The sequence below is a fragment of the Rhinolophus hipposideros genome, assembly GCF_964194185.1.
Source record: "Rhinolophus hipposideros genome assembly, chromosome: 8".
Taxonomy (NCBI): domain Eukaryota; kingdom Metazoa; phylum Chordata; class Mammalia; order Chiroptera; family Rhinolophidae; genus Rhinolophus; species Rhinolophus hipposideros.
Window position 1 is genome coordinate 67123845 of NC_138054.1, and position 14253 is coordinate 67138097.

At 54.9% G+C, this 14253-nt stretch overlaps 2 protein-coding genes across 18 annotated transcripts in view; both read left to right on the plus strand.

Moving 5' to 3' along the window:
* Positions 1-4137, plus strand: part of SCMH1 (Scm polycomb group protein homolog 1) — a 144311-nt gene extending 140174 nt beyond the window's left edge. For all 16 annotated transcript variants that reach the window (XM_081055413.1, XM_081055403.1, XM_081055412.1 and 13 more), the window contains 2 exons: positions 1796-1938; positions 2983-4137. In XM_081055413.1, coding sequence (XP_080911539.1) covers positions 1796-1938; positions 2983-3108 — 269 coding nt within the window. In that variant the 3' untranslated portion in view covers positions 3109-4137. The remainder of the gene's footprint in view (positions 1-1795; positions 1939-2982) is intronic.
* A 2543-nt stretch (positions 4138-6680) lies between these two features.
* Positions 6681-10585, plus strand: SLFNL1 (schlafen like 1; the record flags this gene model as incomplete). Of its 2 annotated transcripts, none has more annotated exons than XM_081056107.1 (4): positions 6681-7079; positions 8902-9438; positions 9693-9842; positions 10457-10585. In XM_081056107.1, the coding sequence occupies 4 exons, from the start codon at positions 6693-6695 to the stop codon at positions 10583-10585; spliced, it is 1203 nt and encodes a 400-aa protein (XP_080912233.1). The 2 variants fall into 2 exon arrangements, with proteins under 2 accessions (XP_080912233.1, XP_080912232.1); XM_081056106.1 differs by having other exon boundaries at positions 6693-7079; positions 8899-9438.
* Between the last annotated feature and the right edge of the window lie 3668 nt (positions 10586-14253).

Genomic DNA, 14253 nt, shown 5'->3' on the forward strand with positions numbered 1-14253 from the left:
TGCCCAGCACTTCCACGTGTTTACCAGCTGGAGGCTCCCAACCCCCACCCCATCCTTTTGGGTTTTCACTGAGTCTTCGTTACACAGGCATGAGTAATTAAATCATTAGCCATTGGTGAGTGAACTAAATCTCTAGCCCCTCTCCCTTCCCAGGTGGTTGAGAGGTGGAACTGAAAGGTCTAACCCTCTAGTCACCTGGTTGGTTCCCCTGGCAACCAGCACCCATCTTTAGGAGCCTTCCAAAAGTCACTTCATTAACATACTCAGGTGTGGCTGAAAAGGGCTTGTTATGAATAACAAAATACACCTTTATTTCTCAGACTGCTTGGGAAATTACAAGGACTTTTAATAATAGTTCTGTGCCAGAAATGGGGATGAAGACCAAATATATATGTTTCTTATTATAAATCACAATTTCATAAGGACATAGCAAGAAACAAAATAGAACACGATAATAAACATAAATGCATAAAATTATTTTATATAGTCATATGTGCTAGGAAAGAAGAAAACTAGAATAATTGGATTGAGAACAATTATGTGGGAAATTGAGTACTTTTACTAGAAGATCAGGGAAGTCCTCTCTGAGGAATCAGTATTGGAGATGAGACCCAAATGTTGAGAAGGAACTGGGTATGCAAAGATCTGGGAAAAGAACATTCTGGACAGAGGAAATTTCAGGTCAAAGAATAAAAGCATAGCCTATTCAAATAGCAGAAAGAAAGCTAGTGTGTCTGGAGCATGGTGAGTAAAAGATGGGGGAGGGGCGGTGATGTGAGGTTAAAGGTAGATGATGAAATGAGTGCCTTCTAGACCTTGGTAAGGAGTTGAGATTTCATGTCATGTGTGATGGGAGGCCATTGCATTGAGCTTTTAGGGACTGACATGATCCAGTACTTTTAAAGGTTGCTTTGAGTGCTTTATAGGGAATAGATTATTAGGGTGAGTGATGGGAGAAAGAATGTAGAGGTTGAGCTGTAACTAAGAAATACATGAAATGCTTTGTGAAACCAATTATTTAAGTATTACACCAGAAGTTTCATAAAGGAGCTCGTCCTTGAAGCCAGCTCTTGCTTAACTACATTGGAGTTTGCCGAGGGAAAAAAGAAAGTGAAGGTAGAGATGGGGCGCCTTCCAAGCAGAGGGGATGAAACATGATTTGTGGCAGGTGATGGTCACAATTACAGATCCCAAATCCCACAGGGGAAGTGGGAGGAACTGCATTTGAGCCAAGAGTGAGGTAAAAGCTCTAAGCAGAGCACTAAATTAGCACTGAGATTCCTGGTAGCCAAAGCAAAACTGCTTTCTGCCTCCGTGCATTAGGCTGTAGTGAGCTCACCTACTCTCCAGGCCTCGGAAGAGGCCCAGCGTATTATCCCTAGGCCCCCAGAATCATACTCTAATCTTACCCAGTTCCCGAGGTCTCTCTAGAAATGGTCCCCAGAGCCAAGGCAAAAGAAGTCTCGCCCCGCACCCCCCCACACTGAACCCGAGTAATCCCTTTACCTCATTGTTATCTCTGACTCGGGTCCAGGATGAATCACAGCCTCAATGTAAAATTTCTTCTGACCATTTTCAAAACCAGATCTACCCTTAAAGAACAAAGACTTGACGTAAGAAGAGCCTCGGGCCCTTTGTGGGAAACCTTCCCTTCCTCGGCTGCCTCTGGTGGGTTCCTCTGCCCTGGCCAGGCTGTGAGCCTCATCCACAGGTCCTTCCAGGACGTGCCAGAGGGAGTGGGTGAGTAGTTACAAAGCAGTCCGCCCCTCATGGTAGGTGCCCTTCTGTCCTGCAGGGTCAGACCGATACCTGGAAAGCCGGGATGCCTCTCGACCCAGTGGCCGGGACCCCTCCTCATGGACAGTCGAGGACGTGATGCAGTTTATTCGGGAAGCTGACCCTCAGCTTGGACCCCACGCCGACCTCTTTCGTAAACACGTAGGTGCCCCTGCCTGATATCTTCCATGTTCGCTGGGAGTCTTGTTTCTGCAACTTGTAGACTCTTAAAGGGCATGGGGTAGATATTTGTTCCACGTCCCTTGAAACTGAGCACAGGGGACTATACAAAGTTAGAGACAGAATCTTGGTTCTCAAACAGCCCTCACGGACACTGAGTTTAGCTTATTCCTTCAGTGGAGGGTCTGATTCAGCCACTTTCCCCCTGAGCTGTACGCTGAGGGCTCAGTCTCGGGGACAGGCTCTCCTCTTTTCCTAGGAGCTAGTGCTCTCCCATCTGCCTGCCTTGGCCTGAGAACCAGGGGCCTCAGCCCCAGGTACAGACTCCCTTGCCAAGTGGCCCCCAACTCTCCACCCTCATCAGTCCCCCATCCTCTCCTAGCCCCTCCACCATCTCTTCAAGTGCCATTGCCCTGTGGCAGGGACTGCTCTGCCTTCCTGCAGTGGCCATCCTCCTGACTTGGGGCTCAAAGCCATTTCCCTGTAGCCCCTGCTGCTTGGTGCTGCTCTGCCCTTTGGGCGCTCCGAACAGATGTGCTGCCTCTCACTGGTCATTTAAATCTCATGCCACTGGGTTAGGTCAGGCCTGAAGGTGTCAGAGCTGCTCAGGAAGACCCTCCACTGTACCTAGCTCACTGCCACTCAGGAGGGTGCCTGCCACTCAGGAAGGATGAGGACTCACAGAATTACAGTGGAGGGTCATGATAAATGCAGGCGGAGAGAAGTGACAAGTTCACTGACTGGAAGAGAGGGAATTGAGCAGGATTTCCGAGGTTTGGGAGCCGGGAAACTGCCTCAGGCAGCAGAGAGGGGCAGTTGGTACAAACGTTTGTGACAAGCTTAGTGCGGTGCGTTCAGCACATGTTATGGGGGAGGGATGGTTGGAGACAGAAGGTGTGGAGAGCAGGGCGGCCTGAGTGTCACAGCAGGCTTGCAGGACTCCGTGGCTGGCACTTCCCTGGGAGGCCTTTTCCTGGGAACCTGGGCAGCCAGACCAGCCTCTGAGATGCCTCCTCCCCACTGCAGGAGATCGATGGCAAGGCCCTGCTGCTGCTGCGCAGCGACGTGATGATGAAGTACATGGGGCTGAAGCTGGGGCCCGCGCTTAAGCTCTCCTACCACATTGACCGGCTGAAGCAGGGCAAGTTCTGAACAGGGAGACGCAGCCTGGACAACGGAGCGCGGAGCAGGCGGGGTGGCCCCTTCTCCCAAGGAGGACCATCAGCCCGCTCCCGGGCGCCTCATGGGGTTCAGGGCTGCCTAGGACTCCAGGAGGCTGTGCGCAGCCACCCCTGCTGCCCCCTCTGGTCATGATAGCTCCTTCCATGAAGGACTAAGGAGGGGAGAGTGTGGGGCCCCGGCTTGCGCTGCTCCTCCCCTCAGCCCTGCCTCGGCTCTGAGGTCCCCTGTATTTATTTCCCACGTCTGGCTGGCCTCTCACCAGGAGTTTAGACTGAAAGCCTTCCAAGTGATGGAGGAAGGGGCCGACCCTGGAGGACTCAGAAGATGGGGCCCTGAATTGACACTCACGCCCAGTCCCCTCCCCACCTGCTGGGCCTGGTGTGGCACCCATTGCCCCACAGCTTCTGCCTTCTCCTCACAGAATCCCCAGACTCCACACTCATGGTGCAAACCTCTACCTTTTTTAAAAAAAGATCTTTTCTTACTGTTAATTTATTGTTTCTGGCACCCGGGCAAGCCCTCCAGTTCCCACTCCTCTCATTCCAGACATGGGGTTTCGGGAGGAGAGAGACTGCCCTGCCCTGGCCCCAGAGAGGCGTGGTCCCTTTACAGGGGACATACCCAGGGGCACTTTCCCTTTGGGATGGACAGACCCAGAAAGCCTTGACCACAAACCCCACGTGGGGAGGAGAGGGTCCCTGTCACCTTGCCCTCTCCCACTCCACTGGGCCCTTTGCAGTCCCCTGCCCCACACTGCCCCCTCCACAGCTCCTTGCCCTGGCCAGAACTGCTGCAGAAGAAGGTTGGACCCAGTGATTTTAGGCCAAGAAAGCCCTACAGTGGGTGGGAGGGAAGGGTCTCCAGCCTGGAGTCGGGCTGCACCCACTGCACTGTCCGCATGCTTCCTTTGCAAGCAGGTCAGCAGCACAGCTGCCCCGCTGACATCTGGACTTATTTTATGTTGATTTGTTTATAAATAAAAAACAATATAGATGCCAGTGTCTTTTTAATCAGTCAACAGCCAAATCACTGTGCCTCCAATGGGCGGGTCAGCCCCTCCTCTTGGTATTATTTCCCTCATACGGCAAATGAGGAACTCAAACAAGATGATCCTTAAGAGTTCTAATTCCAGCAGTCCCACTGGGGCCCCAGCATTGCTCAGCCCTCCTCCCCCAGAAGGACACTGTGGGGGGCCATTCTTTGCTCTCAGAGGGCTTCGCTCTGGTGCAGCTAGGCAGCAGTGAGCACAGCAACTACACAGGCCTGAACGGGAAGAACAATGTTCGGGGTCAGCAGCTCCCAGGAGCCTCAATGGATGGGTTCATCCTCATCCTCGTGGGCTGAGGAAAGATGCAGCCTAGGCTGGCCGGGGGCCAGGTCCTCTTGTCCAGGGCCACACATCCCTGTTTTCCATGGGGCCTTAGAATAAGGTGTAGGGGGCAGCAGCACGGTGCCCTATAACCTAATAGTAACACTTTTATATCACTGTGCGCCCCACAAACTGCTCTACATGAATTACAGTGATCTCATTCAGTCTTCACAACAAACCCATTTCACAGATGAGAAAAGTTAAGCTGAGATCACATAGCCAGGAAGGAAGTGCCAAAGTAGGCATTTGAAGCCCAGTGATCTGACTTCCAGGGCCAAGGCCGAGGGTCCAGCCAGTCCAGCTATTTCCTGTGACGCTTTGGGTCAGTCATTTCCTCTCTTTGGGTCCATCTGGCTCTGAGGGGTTTGAATGAGCAGAATTCTGAGGGCCCTGCTCGCTCTCACCAGTGAGTCGTTCTGACATCATGATTAACTTAGAATGTCTGTTCCATTTGGCCACTGTGAGATTCTAATCGTGGTTTCCATCAGGCCTCAGTTTTCCAGACTCCTGGACACTGGGGTCTCCTAGGCTGTGCTGTTCATTCAGGGTACACCCAGAAAGGGCCTTGACCTATTTTTCAGTGCTCTTCTGGACAGCAGCCTCTGTCTCTGGCATAGAGAAGGGCCTGGTGTCAGAGAGAGCCCCAGAACCACCTGTGTGCATTCTGATCAATCTTGGCAGTAGCTGGGCCCTATCAGTGCTCAGTGGAGCTTGGGGTCAGTGACGAGGGGGGAGATTTGAAGCACCAGGGACCTGCCTAGGCAGTAGGGCCTAGAGAGACATTACAGAGGAGGGAGGTACATCTTCAGCCCCTGGGTTCCGGGAGCTGCCCAGAGGGAGCCCCAGGGCCAAGCTGTACGGATCTGTTTACAGTGGGGGTAGCGGGGGGGAGACCTCCTGACTGACTTCCCAACCCTTCCTGCCTGAGTTCCTGAGGCTGGCCGAGAAGGCATTGTTGACTCCATGAGATCACAGAGGTGGTTGTACAGGCCCCTCCCACTTCCTGCAGCCCTGGTTCTCCCTGCCCGCCCATGCCAAGCCCCCAAGTGCCCTTGGGAGCTGCTGGTCAGGGGGCGGTGGGAGCTCAGCGCTGGCACCTCCCACACACACACCCCCAGGAACCATCAGGACATGAGGGTCATAGGCCTCCCTTTTCCTCCTATTCCTGTTTCCCCTGAATGCCCCTACTCCAACAGAAGTAGCCCCCAAACCCTGACTGCCTCAAGGATCCAATCTGAAAAGATGCAGGCTGATGGTACCTGCCACAGTGACCGGAGGCTGGGTGTGGGGGCGGTAAGTGGAGGGTGTGTTTGTACAGCTCAGGAGAGAGGCCCCTGGCCTGGTGGGAGGCGGAGTGGGGGTACGCAGGGCCCCAGCCTTGCTCCTCGTCCTGCCCCTCTTCACTTCTCTCTGGACCAAAAACAGAGGACTCAGTCTAGACTACGAGTTCTTAAGAAAGAAACTCCACGAGCCTCCTCAAATTATATACATATTTATATGCCGTTTTTCTGGCAAAGCATAAGAACCTTTGCTCTAAACCCTCTGACCCAAGCCTGACTATTTCAGAGCATCTGCTGGGCTCACTCCAGGCAAGCAAGAGCAGCAGTGGGGCCGCTGCTGCTTCTGGGTTAAAACCTTTTCTCCAAAGGCCCTTGAAGAGGTTCCTCTGGTGCCTGGAGACAGCAGTTATCTCTGGTGGGCAGGAAATCCTGACTGCACCTAGGAGGCCCCAAGCCTGTGGACTGGGGAGGAAGACAGGACCCCTGGGCCAATGGAAAGATACGGCAGACCCTCAGTGACCTGAGTCCTGGTCCCTTCTGTCCCTCGTTGGGCAAATGCCCTCAGTCTGCCCTTCTGTGGAATGGAAGGTCAGGCGCACTGCTCTGTTCTCTGGCTCAGCCCTGTCTAACTTTCCTTTTCCTGTCCTACGCCCAGGGTGGGTGGCAGGCCCCTTCCTGCCAGCCCTCTGCCCTTTCTCTCTCTGGCTCTGCCTAGCCCCTGCCAATCTGTGAACTTCCCAGGAGCCTTGGCACCCCTTGAGTCCCCTGGGAGGCTCTGGGCCAAGCTGAGAGCCCAGGGCCCTGGGAGGAGCAGCCAGCGCTAAGGAATCACAGAAGCCTTTCTGAGGTCTCTGTGCCAGAGACCCCCAGGAAGAGCTCAGCACTAACAGGTGCAGGAGCCCCTTATGGAGCCCCCAGGCAAGCAGCCCCCGCAGGAGCTCCCTGCAGAACAGTCCCTACCTGAGGACTCGGGCCTCGAGGAGGCTCCCAACAAGCACACGCTCTACGTGGGCCACCTGAACCCCCAGTTCTCAGTGCCAGTGCTCTCCTGCCTGCTGCGAGACGCCCTGGAGCGGCTGGAGCTGCCAGTGGCGCGGGAGCACATTGAGGTGGTGAGGCGGCCCCGGAAGGCCTATGCGCTGGTGCAGGTAGCCGCTCACGGGGACACCCTGGCCTCCCTCCCCTGGCGCCTGCAAACAGCCTTGCAAGAGCACCAGATATTCAAGGAGCTGGTGGCCCGCGGGAAGCAGCTGGTGGTGGGTGAGGACCGGGACCCCACAAACCACAGAGCGGTAAGTGGGGGGATTTCCCACAGCCACTGGGACTGCGAGCCCTGGAGCCTACTCCAGGGCAGAGGCCTGTGCTGGGTGGTGGTACAGGGGTGTCTCTGAGAAATGGAACAAATCTGCAAACTGGGAGGCTGCTACCCAAATGATTGTGGCCTGAAGCTAGCACTGCCAACTTACTCCCAGAGGGACAATACCCTTAGTTTGCTCCAGCCTGGAAGCACGTGAAGAAAGGCCAATGTGTGGAACTCCTCCCTGGGTCCTTCTGCAGCTAGGCCTCTGGGTCTGAGCCAGCCCAAGCCTGAGGTCACACAGGGTCCTGATTTTCTCCTTGGCCCACTTCCTTCATTCAGTTGACAAATATCAACACCTGCTCTGTGCCAGATAGCACAGCAGGGAGCCAAGCCTTGGCCCTGCTCTCAAGGAGCCCTCCGTCTATGAGCAGAGCCAGACTCAGCCAATGACAGAGCTGCAAGGTGGCCTCCTAGAGCTGTGGGAGGACACAGGAAGGTCTTCACTGCTGGGGACAAATTAGCAGGGGAAGTGAAATCCAGGCTGGCAATTACAAATGGGACAGGCGTTCTAGGCAGAGACATGGCTCATACAGAGAAACAGAGTACTGAGGAGGAATGTATCCTATGCAGAAGGGCAGGCAGTTTGGTGTCCCTGGAGCTCAGGCTGAAGGCTGCAGGAACAACTAAGGAAGAAAGCTGGGCCATAAGACAGAGGCCAGGCCACCACGGGTGGTGAGACCAAGGCAGAGTGGGACTGAAAGGTTGGCTTCTGTGGGGGCCGGGGGGGCACAGTCAGGTCACTGAGGCTGTGCAGGGCACTCCATGAGACACGTGATCCTTGGTATCTATTTTGGGGGGGAGGATGGGGGTAGGGAGGCGTGCAAACTCCATGGTGTTTAAATTGTTACAGAACTGAACAGCTCTGTGACTTACATTTCCAGGCCTGTGAGCCTGATTCATATTTGAATGACAGTTTCTCACATCTCTGATAAATCTGTCTCCTCTGGGAGCTGCAGGGCTGGTAGAATGCCCCTTATCACCATGCCCCAGCCCACACTGAGCTCCCAGCCCTGGAAGCCGCTGCCAGAGCCTGGAAGGCAGCACAGAACCCAGTAAGGGAGGACTGATAATCTGACTTGCATCTAGGGTCAGTAAAGAGGATGATGGAATGGGGAGAGCCTAGAGGTAGAGAGTCCAGTGAGGGGCGGACCAATGAGGCCCAGACCAAGAAAGTGGCCAGAGCCCCCAAAGAGAGCAGAAACCATGGGAGGGGACTCAGGAAAGCTCCGGGAAAGTTGAGATTCAGGACTGGCCAGTGGTCCTAACAGTGATCAGCAAGGGTTTCAGGGAGATGGGGAAAGGGGTGGGGTCTCAGGAAACCCCTCAGTTCAGAGACCTGAAGCTCTGTCATCGAGATCTCAGGGCACTGCTGGGGACAAATTAGCAGGGGAAGTAATAATCCAGTCCTGGGCCTCAGAGGCCTATCCACAACCCAAGTGGGAAGAGATTGGCCCACAGGTGTCCGAGCTCCCAGCTCAGGGAAGTAGAACTCGTCTAACCTGCCGTGCATCTCACAGTCCACCTGGGAAGAGGGCAGCTCAGCCTGAAAGGAGCAGTGGCTGGTTCAAATGCTTGACACAGCTGTTTCCTGCATTGGCTGCAGGACGTCAGACAGAGTTAGACCCCTCCGCCTGGGCAGGGACAAGAGGTTGCCTGAGTGGGCTGGGCCCCAGGGGCCCGGAGGTGGGGGTGCTGGTAGCCTGTCCCTCTCACTGTCCTGGTCGTGGCTCCCGACTCTTGTTCTACACCAGCAGGAGGAGGGCAATGGCCCCAGCTCCGGCCCCAGCTCCGGCCCCAGCCCCGGCCCCAGCCCCGGCCCCAGCCCCGGCCGCAGCCCGAGCCCCGGCCTCCCACCAGTCAACACCCCGCCTGCCCGGGCCCTCGGGCAGCCCGGCGCCCGGCACCCACCCAGTGGCACGCGCTCGGACAGCGCCATCGTGCACCAGGAGATCCGGGGCCAGGAGCGGCTCTTCCAGGGCGCCTTCCTCGGCAGCGAGACGCGCAATCTGGAGTTCAAGCGGGGCGGCGGCGAGTACCTGAGCCTGACCTTCAAGCACCACGTGCGGCGCTACGTGTGCGCCTTCCTCAACAGCGAGGGCGGCAGTCTGTTCGTGGGCGTCGAGGACCGTGGCCGGGTGCAGGGCGTCCGCTGTAGCCACCGCGACGAGGACCGCGTGCGCCTCCTGGTGGACTCCGTCCTGCAGGGCTTCAGGCCCCAGGTCTTCCCCGAGGCCTACACGCTCACCTTCATCCCGGTGGTCAGCACCTCCGCGCCCAACACGCCCCTCAAGGTGAGCTGCGGAACAGGGAGTCCTCTGGGGCCGTTTTGTCACTCGCCGTGTCATCACTCTCCATCTACTCTGTGCAGTGCTGGGCGGGGCGGGCGACAGGGAAACGGGTGACTGGAGAAAACGATGGAAACAAAGAGCCCTGCTCTAGCGCCACCAGGCTGCCCCAGGAGACTGAGCCAGGAGGAGCAAGGCGAGATGCGGGCCGCCAACAGTCCGGGGCAGCGTGTGCCACGGCCGCTATTGCCTTTACCCAGGTGATCCGCCTGAGCGTGCACGCCCCCAAGGCCCAGGCCCAGGCGCAGCCGCAGCTCTACGAGACAGACCAGGGGGAGGTGTTCCTGCGGCGGGACGGGAGCGTCCAGGGCCCACTGGCCAGCCACGCCATCCAGGAGTGGTGCACACAGGTGAGCAGCCAAGACTGGGCGGGTTCGATGGGGGTGCCACGCTGGCGCTGGGCCCCGTCGCCACTCACTGAATAGTTCTGGGCGGGCCCTCAGGTTCCCTTGGTGGTCCAGTGGCCCTCGGGTACGGAAATGACCACACTACCTCCCGTATTCCACCGCTGCATGGCCGGGGAACCAGGAGAGTAAAATATTGAGACCTTTTGAGATAACCCCAAGGACTGTATACTGCATTTTGAGGGGAGGCCTTCACAGTAGGGGGTGGCAGTAAGTGCTGGAGGGAAGCCATCAGGTGGCAGAAAGGCAGAGGGCAGGGGCTAGAGAAGGAAGGACACAGCAGTGGGGCATTGTGTGGGTGCGGCTGCCCCTGGTACTCAAGGAGGCCACAGAGGATGAGTCATCCTCAGGTCAGGCAGCTTCCCTCAGGACCCCAGAGGTGACTGCAGGCCAGGGAACCTGGCTTCTCCACATAGCGGTGCCAGTACAGTGGCCTCGAGCAGCACCCCTGCCCCAGGCTCTCTGGGCCTTGCCTGCCTCCATCAGTTCACTCTGAGTAGAGGGTGCGTGAGCCTGAAGCAATGTCAGCTTAGATACCCGTTTCTACAATGACCCCTCAGAAGTGGACAGCGGAGCTGAGCAAGCTGCAGGAGAAGGTGAAGGTGTTGACAATGGAGAAGGAGCAGCTCCAGCGGCAGCTGCAGCAGCAGCAGCATGGGCCCATCTCCTGCACCTGCTGCGTCCTGTGAGGGCCCCAGTGGGCAAGCAAGGGCAGAAGGGGGAAGCCAGCGCCCTTCCGGGAGACACAGAGATTTCCTACTTGAGCCAAAGTCCTCCCAATAAAACTCTGCTCAGAGACGACAGGAGAACCATGCTTCCTCACTCCTTCAGCAACACAAGGACCCTTCCCTGCAGAAAGAACTTGTAAAAACTTGGCTAGAGCTATCCTAGGGCTGAGCTAGGGGGGACTGTCCCTCTCCCTAAAATGCTCATTTTGCCCAGCTGGGGTCCACAACTCCAGTTGGCTGGACAGCGCCAGAAAGGAATTTGTCATCTTGGAAAAGGCCTTCAGCAGATGGCAAGGCACATTCAGTAACTGGTTACAGAGCTAACAGGATACCCTGCAGCCCTCACCTCTGGCTTGCTGGAACTTGTGATTATCATAGCTCTTTAATAAATAGCATGGTCCTGGGGCAGAAAAGGTTACTTGTAGGACACTTGGCCAGCCACTTGGATGCAGCTGGGTCATGAATCCCATGCCCAGCACCCCTCTGTCCAGGAAGCTGAGCCAGCCCTGGGCTCCCTTAAAGACTGGGTACCTTGGGGCAAAGTGCCATACTTCTATGCTTCAGTTTCTTCATCTGTAAGATACAAGGTGTGATCAAACAATATGGTGAATGGTTAATTTTTTAATGTATTACAGCAAAAACACATTGCCATTAATCCCCCTCAAAATACCCCCCTCGCTTCGGACACACTTGTCCCATCATTCTTACCACTTTCTAAAGCTGTTCTGGAAGTCCTCTTTCGTGTCTTTAGTTGCGCTGTTATGGCTGCCTCAGTGTCCTGAATCATTTTGACTGGGGAAGAGCCAGAAGTTGCGCGGTGCCAGATTCGGTGAATAAGGTGGATGAGGACACTGTAATCTTTTCATTGGACAGAAACTGCCGTATACCAGAAGCGATGTGTGACACGGACCATTGTCATGATGGAGGGTGATTGACGGCACACTTTAAAATACACTTCTCTCAAGGGTAGCTCACACCCGACTGACTGCACCAAACAAGTTGAGACTTGTCACACAGTTACTAAGTTTGACACACCACTTCCCGTATTGAAGATTCCCTGCCTTTCCATTGGATGGCGCTCGGCAGCAGCATTCACCATATTTTGTGATCACAGTGGAAAGGCTCCATGTCACACATTGCTTCTGGTATACGGCAATTTCTGTCAAATAAAAACATTCCGATGTGTCCTCATTCACGTTATTCACCGGATCTGGCACCGTGCGACTTCTGGCTCTTCCCCAAAGTCAAAATGTAAACGTCAAAAGGTAAACGTTTTTGAATCAATTCAGGACATCGAGGCAGCCACGACAGCGCAACTAAAGACATTGGGAAAGAGGACTTCCAGAAGTGCTTCAGAAAGTGGCCAGTACTGTGGGGTGAATGTGATAGAAGCGAGGGGGAGTGTTTTGAGGGGGATTAATGGCAATGCGTCTTTTACTGTAATATGGTTTTTAAACATTCGCCGTAGTTTTTGATGATACCTTGTAGCGACAATGTATTTTGTCATCACCAGGCTGGTCCCATGTCTCTCCAGCACACACACCTGTGCCTGCACAGAAAGGGTCTGACTTCCATTCCAAGCACCCTCCACCCCTTGGAGAGGAAGTCCTGCTCATTCACTTCCCCCACCCTCTTCACCAGCAGAGCCAGAGAGTCTATAAAACCAGTGTCTGATCAGACCAGGCCTGGACTCAAAGCCCTTCAAGGGCTCCCCATTTTATCACGAGCAGAACCCAAACTGTGGTCTACACAATTCTCTGACCTGACCCATCTGCCTTTAACTCCTCCTGCTGCCCTTTGCCCATGCATTCCAGCTACACTGACCAACCTGTTTCATGAGCACACTTGCCTCAGGGCCTTTGCACTGGCTGCTTCCCCTGCTTGGAATGTTCCTTCCCCAGACAGCTGTTTGACTCCTATTTTCTTTTCTCTCCACCTTCAAGAAATGTCCTCCCCACCCGATTGTAAATTACATCCCCCTCCCCAGCACTGCATTCCTCCCTTTCCTGCTTCCATGCTAGATGCTAGCCCAGGCATCACAATCCTCAGAAATGCTTATTGGGAAATAGCCGGTTTCTACAAAGGCAAGGTAAAGTCATGTTGTAACTGAGCTGCTACAATCTGCTAAGAGCCTGCGCGGGTTGAAGTGAAGGACACCAGAGAAACCTGCCAGGTCTCCTCCCCAAGAAGCCTGAGTACTGGTCAGTCAATACTGGGCATGGAGGCCACCCTCCTGTGCAGTCTGGGCTTCAGCCCTTGTTCCTGGCACAGTCTCATCTGCCACAGCCGGGGTGGCAGGGCTGCTTGGCTTTGCAAGCCCTGGAAAGGCATTTGAGGTCCCTTTTCTAGAAAGGTTATACAAGTAGCCAGCACTTAACATCTGGTCATTTGAGGCACTCGTAAAGGCAGGGGAGGAAACATCTAAGCACCGCGAGCCTTTTGCAAACCACCCCACCCCCAGCCAAGTCCTCACTTTTACAAGGAGCACTGCCGTCACCAACAGAGGCGGGGGCATGTCAGAGTCCTCAGTTTACAGAATGACTTTTATAAACACAATTGAAAACTGTCTGATGGGACCGCCAGGTAGGAAAAGAGGTGAGGATCCACCCAATTAGCCACATTCAAAGTACCAAGACGGGTATGAAGATCTCTGTAAAAGAAGACATTTTATTTTGGTCCATGAGAAACGGAGACAGAGGCAGCTGGGTTGTTCTTGGTCAGGAGGCAGGAACACCAGCGGCTGGGCCTCAGTGGGGATGGTAGCATTGGACTAGTAGGTAAAAGGATAAAAGGGAGCCCTCTTCTTTTTTGGATCTCTCGATGGAGGAGCTAGGCCAAATGGTGAGAAAGAAACATTTTCTCCCCAATCCTCAATTCCTCAACATCAATGAGTAAAGGTTATGACCACTGACAAGCAACCCAGCCTGAGCCCTGAGCCTTTGCCTCACACTTGCAGAGGACACAGCTCCTGAGTAGGCGTGTGCTCCACAGCCAGGGGGTGGGTGGGTGCCAATGTCACCAACATGCCACAAGGAGCACAGATTCAATATCGCTAAGTTCACTTTGGAGGAAAAACCACTCAGGCCATGACCTGGACACAGGAGGCTGGGGGAGCAGAGGATATGCAGGGGACAAAGTCGGTCCTGCTGTTCCCTGGCCACGTGTGTGAGGGGCCCAGGGCCCTGCCCAGCAGAGGGTCAGGAAGGCCCTCCTTCATAAATAACATGTCCACTCCCCCCCACCTCTTTTTTTTCCCTTTCTTCCGCCTCCCCCCGCCTCCAGTTCAAACCATTGTTTCTCAGTCTAGTTGTGTAGGACACAGCTAGCCCAGCTCCAGGGAGAGCTGGTGTTCGCAATCTTAGCTGTAGAGGGCACGGCTCACTGGCCCATGTGGGAATCGAACCGGGACCTCGGTGTTAGGAGCACGGCGCTCCAACCACCTGAGCCACCAGGCCAGCCCCACTCCCCACTTTCTTAAGAGCGAAGAGCAGACTCAGCACCCATGCTTCTTGGAATCTCTACCTTTATAAGCTGAGAAGGTAAATTTGAAGATTTGGGGAAATTTTGGTTCCTATTAAAAAGAAAGGCTCCTCTCCTAGAGTTCAGGTGACCGCACACAGGCACATCTG